The following is an 8812-nucleotide window of genomic DNA, read 5'->3' as shown; positions in this document are numbered from 1 at the left end:
GCAAAAATTAAGTATGATGTAGGAATTGCAATGGCAAAATGTACAGAAACAAGGTAGGGATGAATACACAAAAACCATACAAAAATCCCTAAATAGGTAGCCAACTGTTTCCAAGAATAACTTTTATCTACAACTAAATGTTGAATTCCTGTCAGTTTCATGAATTTAAATTTGAATAAAAGCATATAAACTGAATAGTGATATACAGTGGCTAATAACCATAAGCTTGTAAGATTGACTCAGTACTTACTGGCTACCTATGTAGGGATTTTTATATAGTTTTCCATATTCATACCTACATCATACTTAATATTTTCAATTTATATTATTACTTGTATAAAACCCTTTTACAATTTTAAAACTTAGAACAAAACCAAAAGAGCTAGAATTATGCAGTTTTAGCACCTTGTTTCTTAACTAATAAAGTTTTTTACTTGATTTACAGATTGTAATAGGAATGTCCAGTTGCTAATGACTGAAGTTTCAAAGAAGATTGCGACTACACAGGAGAAAGCTCAATGTGTGTACTTTATATGCATAAAGATGTAATCTCTTGTGTAGAACTTTGTGTAAAATTGATCTTGAAAGCTGGAGTTCACTTGAAGCACAACAAATAGACTTTATAGGGCTGCACTGGAAAGACTCCTGGACATCCACTTTGAATCAAGTCAACCACATTTCCGGTCTCCCAAAAGTTGTGAAACCACTCCCTAATGCTGGGTTTGGAGGGAGGATCCTTGCCATATTGAGAGCAGTAATTCCGTTGAACATTTGTAACTGATCTCGACTCTACAAACCAGATGACACATAGAACTTTCTCCTGTGTAGTTGCCAACTTCATTCAAACTTCAGTCATTAGCAACTGGACACTCCAATTACAATCTGTAAATCAAAAAAAAAACTTCATTAGTTAAGCAACATGGTGCTAAAAACTGAAAATTCTAGTTCTTTTGGTTTTGTTGTAATCAACTTTTAAACCGGAACAGGACTTTGTGGACAACCTGTACATACACTCCTGTTACATGTACAGAATTCTAATAAGATTTTTTTTACATGTGAAATTCACTAATTCTTTAAACACTGGATACTACTGTTACTTGTCAATGTTGATTTCATGACTTATGAAAAGGTATTGAGAAGTCATATTTGCATACTTTAGTTATATATGTACCATGGCTTTTTGAACATCCAATTAAACTTAGAATATTAAATGCAATTTGAAATTATAGAATTTTACTATTTCATTCAATTTTTTGTTGAATCATTTTGTTATTAATTATGTAATTTGGCCATTATTTAATGTTTTTGTGTAATTTTTAATATACTGTACATAATGTAACATAGTGTGGTTCATATACTGTTATACATTCTTTACTTTCACTCTTAGGTTCTTACAATTGTATTATACACATGTAAATTCAATCCTAAAATATTTACCTTATAATCATCATATTACAGTTTTAGTGTAACTTTACTATTAACTAACAATATGGTGAAAAGATACTACCTCAGGTAATTCAAAATACTACTTACTTCTTTGAACACAATGCCAAATATAACGATTTTCATGAACCAATACTAACTGCTTCCAGAAGTGTATTATGGAGAAAATGAATATGAAATGTAAAATTAAAGCATTGTTTCTACACATTACATGTTCGCCTATAAACTATAAACTGCATTAATCCAAAGCCCTGCAACAACTGAATTTTGGATTTAAACTTACAGTACCCTCTAACAATACCAACAGAATATTTTAATAAATATCAAGTGAAAACATGTACAATTTTTAAGATTATGATTACAACTAATTGCAAATACATGCATTATGATGAATTGTCTCCTTTACTATGAATATTAGAAAAAAAAATCAACGACTTCACCTTAAAACTATTGCGTTTTGCTACATTAAAATAAAATGTTATTATTACTATGCAATAAACAAACTGCACTATTCTGTTCATTCAACTTCAGTTGAAATCCACTGCTCAACAATTTCCATTATACATAGTTCTTGTTCATTATTTGCTTTTTTGAGGATTTTAAATTGTTCTCTATTTACAAGTTCAATACATTCATTCAGTGCACAATCCTTAATGATGGAAAGTGTTAACTTTGTATGTTCCTGTATGCAAACTTGTAACCACCTAGTGGTGGATCTGATATAAATAATCTAAAAAACATTTCGGACATTTAAACCCGTATACAAAACTTGAAGGTTTAAATACAGCTATATGATCCTCAAACCTTAAAAACTGTTGTAATCTACAGTTAGGCTTAAAGATATATCTTAATACAACTTTCATCTTTGATTACTGAGTAACAAAATTACCAATTTACCTGTATAGGGTAATACTAAAGCAATTTTTGTTTAACAGCATTTGAATCTGACTATTTAAGTGTGCTCGTATTATTGAGTTAGTAACATATATTGATTTATTATTTACACATACAATTTTCATTACAGCCAATGCGTCACAATAAATTATATTAATTTTTTCTACAGAATATTGTTAAGAACCATTTTGTACACTTTTGTTATATATGTGTGACATATTTTTTACTAATGAGGAACAAATCCTTCATCAAATTTATTTCTGTTACAGCAATGGGCAGAATAGTCACTCCAACTTGTGCTAATATCACTATAGGATTTTTGGAATTACCATTACTTAATAAACTACCTAAATATATTGAAGATAATTTTGTAGTTCATGTAAAAACTTCTTAGAAAAGATTTTTAGATGATTATTTTGTAATATGAAAATATATTCATGATAAAATTTTAAATTCAATAAACAAGGAAATTAAGTTTACCTTCAAAAGAAGTAATAAAGGCTTTTCCTTTTTAGATGTGTTGGTGTTTCACCAGAAAAGGAAATTGTAACTGATATTTTTTTTATAAATCCACAAACTAATCAATATGTAGATTTTTTTAGTAATCACACCAAACATATAAAATTAAATGTTCCTACAGGGGTTGTGCTGTGCTCCTATTGGTAGAGAGCTGGTGCATAATCATTTACATGTGGATATGCAGAAGCAGGAGGTGGAAGGCTAGTGGTGAGCATTGAAAATTTTCACTGATAGAGAGCAATACTAATTGAGAAAAGCTATTTTGTGAGGGGAGGTAAGATATTATATCAGAATATATTTTATAATATTCTACCTAAAACTGTTAATTAATTCGAATGAAAATTTCTAACTGTAAATATGGTTCTAGTAATAACTGTTGTAAGTAAAACATGAGAATCTTTTTACAGCAGCACCCAATTACATATTAAATGAAGAAAAATAATCAGTACACATAAAAATTAAATATGCACAACATACTGAAAGTTACATACTGCACATGTTTCTTTTCTAGGCTGTTGTACTGGGTCTGAAGAACTTCCTTTTCAGATTCTTTCTCAAGAGCTAACTGGTCCATCATCCTCTGAACTGACACCAACTCTTGTCTTAAAACTGAGACATCCTCTGCCCCTGGCCTGTTAATATTGTAAATATCCAGAAGATTTTATGTGCATATTATACCTAAGTTTCAAGCATATTACCCTGTTGATGTGACTACAGTATCTTTAAGAACATACTAAGACAGAAGTAATTTGTAATGTGGTGTTACATTTTCTAATGAACAATACCTTAATGTTACTGCAACCACATCAGAGATGTATAACGTCCAACTTTCATTAACATTTTTTTATTATAAAGTATTACTGGGAAAGCTTACAACTACATTACTGTTCATGAAAATAAATTTTAAGATTTCCTCCAAAAGTTAAGACACCTTCTGTCAAAAACAAATTATACAATTGAAATTGTTCAAGTTATGTATTCGATATTCAGTTTTGGCTATCAGAGTTCTTTTAAACATTTTTTTTAATATGAGGATATATCATAAACTTATGTCTATACAATTTTATACATTTGTTTACTATATTTGTTGATTGTACAGTAAAACGTGAGTTTTCACTGACTGCAGATACAGATGTATTTATTCACTAAACTTGTATCCATTGAAGTTCCCACCTAAAAACCTACTTTCAGTGTATTGTAAAAAGTATTTAGAAAATGTTTACCTTCTGTATCAAGATCCAAGCAGCATAAAATAAATAATTAAATGTATAAAATTCTGAACTCTTCACTTATGTTCTTAAAAACAATGTAAACAGATGAAAACAATTTTTTTTTTAACATACTTAAAATATTATTGGTTTTGAAAAGGTCATAACTAACTTCTTTGACAATGAATTATCTTTAATTTGTACCCTTCATTTTGGAATATGAAACATATTTCCCAATTTTTCAATCACAACCATAATTGTGCTATAAATATGAAAGTATATGAAACTTATCAGAAAAACATAAATCAGGCCAAAAAATATTGCAAAGCAGACTTATCAAAGTTAATGAATTCTTCAGTAGATAATATTGGTGAGAGAACCTTATGGTGAGCCAAATGTTTAATTTTGCTGTTAAATGTTTATTTGGTTGAGATGACAAGTAAATCATGACATGAGGATTACTGTAGTAGTAGTACCTGATTAATAAGAAGACTTAACATATAAATATCAACACAGAAAGACCTAAAAGAGATGCAAGACATAACTAAACTTTATACAATATTAAACTAATGCTATGTTTGAAAAGTAAAATTGAATTATGGCTTATGGAGCATGTACAAAGTTAAAAAAAAGAAGTAAATGCATATGTAAATGCAAAGACCACTCATGTAATTTGTGAGCATTTTGTATGCAACATCATTATTAACTGAAGTTCATAACATAAATAAAATAATTTTACTTTAAAGAGTTGATTTTGTTTCCTAATTTTAGTAGTTTATGCTTTGTTTCTTAAGCCTCTTCTTCCTATGACTACTTATAAATAGTAAGTGTTAGTCCAGGTTGTTAAAATGTCTTACATACAAAATATCAGTAACATATTGCATCTTACTTTTCAAACTGGTAAATGATAATCAATTAAATAAAAAAAAGATCACTAAAAAGGTTTCTGTTTTTCTAAACAATTTTATCTGAACAAGTGAAATTTTATTTGATAGAATATATTATCCTTCTTGATATGAGTAGATAAAAGTGCACATTATAACTTTTTACAGAATTACATTAAAAGTGTAGTTAAATTACTTTATTATCAATTAATACATAGCTAATAAATCAAATTTTAATACAAGTTTTAATTTCTTAATTTCAAAAGAAAATATTTAAACAAGTTTTTAATCTCCCCTTATCTGTGCAACATGACTTGCCCATATTATATTTTTTCATTAATCCTCTATGATGTCCTGAGTTTAACATAAACTACACATTATAGTATAGATATTACTAAGACATAGTCTAATTTTTATAGCCTTCAATTTTCTGTTTATGGAGATATAAAACAGGAAGTCAAACCCATTTACCAAGCCACATCCTCTCTGCAATTTGAAATAAAAGAAAATTCCATGTTTTCCTGGTGGTTGCAAGATTGATCAAAGTGACCAAGCCCACTTAGAGAGAGTTAAAAAATGTTTAAATACCCCACTTTAATATATATATATATATATTATTGTTTACATTTGAACTGAAAAAGCAATTATAATTCAATCTTAGATAGTTTTTGTACCAATAATATAAAGAGTGTAACAGATATGTGTATATGGATGTGAAAAACAAAAATATTTATAAATCGATCACTATGTACAATACCATGCTAATCTACACAATGTCCATAATATCTCTGCACTGGAAATCATATAGGAGTTTTTAAATGTCAGTTATAACATGCACACTTTCATTTTTTTACTTAAGGAGAACAGCTGGCACTAGTTGGTTACTCTATTCAAAAATGGACACTATGTGCACAAGAAAGTGTCAGCTGCATTGTGTGTTGCAATTTACGAGTTGATAATCAAACTACAGTGTAAATATTGACAAATTATAAAATGACATCTATTATCAATTTCAATGAAACAGTTTCAGAGTATTAATATCTTTCTGGCCATTTTTGAACACTACCCACCCACTATGCCAAAAAAAGAATGCTCTAAGAGAAACTGAAAAGAGTGAACATCATTAAGTGCTTTATTGCAATGCTGTTCATTTCAAAGTTATAATTGTTTACAGTGCTTCAAAAGTCTTATAACCACCACGAACAGAGGGTTGAGTATGTTATATTTAAAATGATTTAGAAAACGAAAATCAGTGAGTCCTGCAAAAACCACAGCCAAAATACAGTTATGGTGGAACATGTGAATTAGATCTACATTTTGATATTGTCGTTTCATATGTAGTGTGATTCTACCAAATATTGATAGTTTTTGAAAATGGTAAGTAACTGCCATTTCCAGTGCAAAATAATCATTCGCTCAAATCATAAAGACGTGTGCAGATCAGGAATTTAGAATTTCAGAGATGGGAATATCCATTCAAAGACATACCAGTCAAGTTTCCAGATACAACACCTACGGATTTCTGTGCATTTGAAAATCAAAATGAGCACTTGGAAACCATCATCATCCTATACTAGATGAATTATGGAAAGCAAGCAGAAAAGACTAACGTGCTTTGGACATGGCAGCCTTACATGACAAAACCTTCTGAAATGGAAACTATGCTGCAAAGCTATTGTCAAGATGCATGTTCATCAGAAAGAACATGACTAAACATGGCAACATGAACTATAATGACATGGTGAGGCCCCAATATTGTTTTAATATAACATATTCAACCCTCTGTACCATATATCTTCAGCAGGGTAATGTGCTTTCACAGAAGTTTTGGCATAAAGCCCGAGGCTTCTCTGACAGCCACTGCTTTAATTCTCTAGCTGTTTATCACTGTTTAGCCATTGAAAAAAAAAAAAATCAGCTATGCTTTCGCTAGTACAAGATGCTTTCCTCCCTATCATCCCTGAAACAATTAAAGTAGGGAATGGTGGAGAAGCCCCAAGGTTAATAAGTTTTGAATATTGGATATCTGTAAGATGCACACTGCATGTACAAATACCAAGATAAATAAATCTCATAAGTGAGGGTAGTACGCCTAAAAAATGTCCCACAGTCATTTTTAAGTGCTCCTAAAAAAAAAGAAAGATTCTATTACAATATCACAAAGAACCTGTTGTAGTGGCAAAAACTGCTGCATTATAACAAAAGTTTCACCCACAAAATAGCACACCGCAGCCACAGAAAAGGAGTTAATCTAATTAATATAACATTGTGTTTTTCTGTTATCAGTACACATCATGAAGTATGTACTTACATATTGTTCTTCAAGTATATACAGCATAATTCATATGAGAATTTAAGTGAAATAAAGTATTTTATGGTCAGTGAAGTTAATTTCTGGGGTAATTTGTTAAGCTCGCAAAAATAATATTTTTTATACCACATAAAATAATCTCGATTCTTGTTTTAACTCTAAAATTCAGGCACCAGGTTTTAGAATAACTGTCAGTTATAGTATTACAATGTAACTAGCAAGAGTTATACATGTGTAATTAAATGTGAAAATACATTATATTTTAAACTTTCAAATGTGAGTAAAATATATACATATAATAAAATATATATGTTTTAATATTTCTATCATATCAGAAATTCTTGAAGGGGTAAAGGTTTCTTCTTACTACTTTGCAATTAATTTAAAATTAAACAAGTATATAGCTACAAACAATGAGTGTAATTTTATATATATTAGTAGTAGCTGAAAAATAAACCTTAAAACTTTCAGTATAATGTTTCACAAAATCCCTTTATTTATATTTATACTGTACAAAATAAATAAAAACATTGTGCCTTCATCACTTACCTTTGTTGCATTTCAACTTCCATATTTGCACAATGTTCCTAGAAAAATACCCAAAACAGTGTTTCATATTGAATTATTTTAAGTAGTTATTTGTAATTATGAGCCCTAGCTCTGTCCTTCTACATGCAGAAACAGGTGCATAAACAACTACTTTTCACTTCTAATTCTTCTGTTTTTAGTCAACATTATGCAGTAGTGCTTTGCACTTGTAAAACTATAAAAATGTAATTTCCAAACACAATCCAAAATATAAACAAGAACCCATAATCCTTAATAAGCCTATACTCACTAATCAGCATTTCTTATAAATAAGTCATTTAAATATTTTTCATTTTTCTCATACTTCTGGTAATAGGTATTTAAATCTAAGTTGTAATATTTAGAATTATCTGTTTAAAATTTAGGTCTATTCTTTAAGTGCATCCCTGTGTAATTAAATTACTGACGATTTAATATACTTTTGTGTTTCATATAACTTCCAGTTCAAACAGAACTGAGGGAACAAACAATTTTATGTTTTACAAATACTTTATTTATTAACAACTATTGTTTCACCAGTAAAGACATCATCAGGTACCTAATCATGCATTTACTGGCAAAACCGTGGTCATTAATAAATGAAATATTTGTAAAATGTGCAATGTTTTTTTTCTCAATTCTGTAATTACAAAGTTTCACAAAATACAGACAGTTTCAAGTATCAGTTATATTTATAATGTAAAACAATCCTTAAAAAATTTGTAAGACATAATTCTTCCTAGTAGATTATGGATTACTATGCTGCTAAATTCCACATTTCTGATGGTTAATAATCCTATTTCTAAAAAACTATCTATAATATAACAATTTTACACCCTATACCTCTCACCCACAACACTTCATGAATAAACAAAAGTATGTAATAAAACAATAACAGGCAGTTCCATTGAAGCCAAATATTTTTCTATATCTTATATTTTTGTAATGGTATCCAATGCATCTTTTTTTTTGTGCTTAAACTATAC

At 29.1% G+C, this 8812-nt stretch overlaps 1 protein-coding gene across 2 annotated transcripts in view; it reads right to left on the bottom strand.

The window, feature by feature from the left end:
* LOC106461907 (early endosome antigen 1-like) overlaps positions 1–8812 on the bottom strand; it is a 185333-nt gene that overhangs the window by 133156 nt on the left and 43365 nt on the right. The window contains exons 10-12 of one of the 2 annotated variants that reach the window (XM_013921774.2): positions 7809–7846; positions 6593–6595; positions 3348–3488 (exon numbers count right to left, since the gene is read on the bottom strand). In XM_013921774.2, coding sequence (XP_013777228.1) covers positions 3348–3488; positions 6593–6595; positions 7809–7846 — 182 coding nt within the window. The remainder of the gene's footprint in view (positions 1–3347; positions 3489–6592; positions 6596–7808; positions 7847–8812) is intronic. The other variant, XM_013921775.2, reaches the window with a different exon arrangement.

Source organism: Limulus polyphemus, unplaced genomic scaffold (genome assembly GCF_000517525.1).
Source record: "Limulus polyphemus unplaced genomic scaffold, Limulus_polyphemus-2.1.2 Scaffold1056, whole genome shotgun sequence".
In the NCBI taxonomy this organism is placed as follows: Eukaryota; Metazoa; Arthropoda; class Merostomata; order Xiphosura; family Limulidae; genus Limulus; species Limulus polyphemus.
This window is presented reverse-complemented; position numbering and strand designations above follow the sequence as displayed.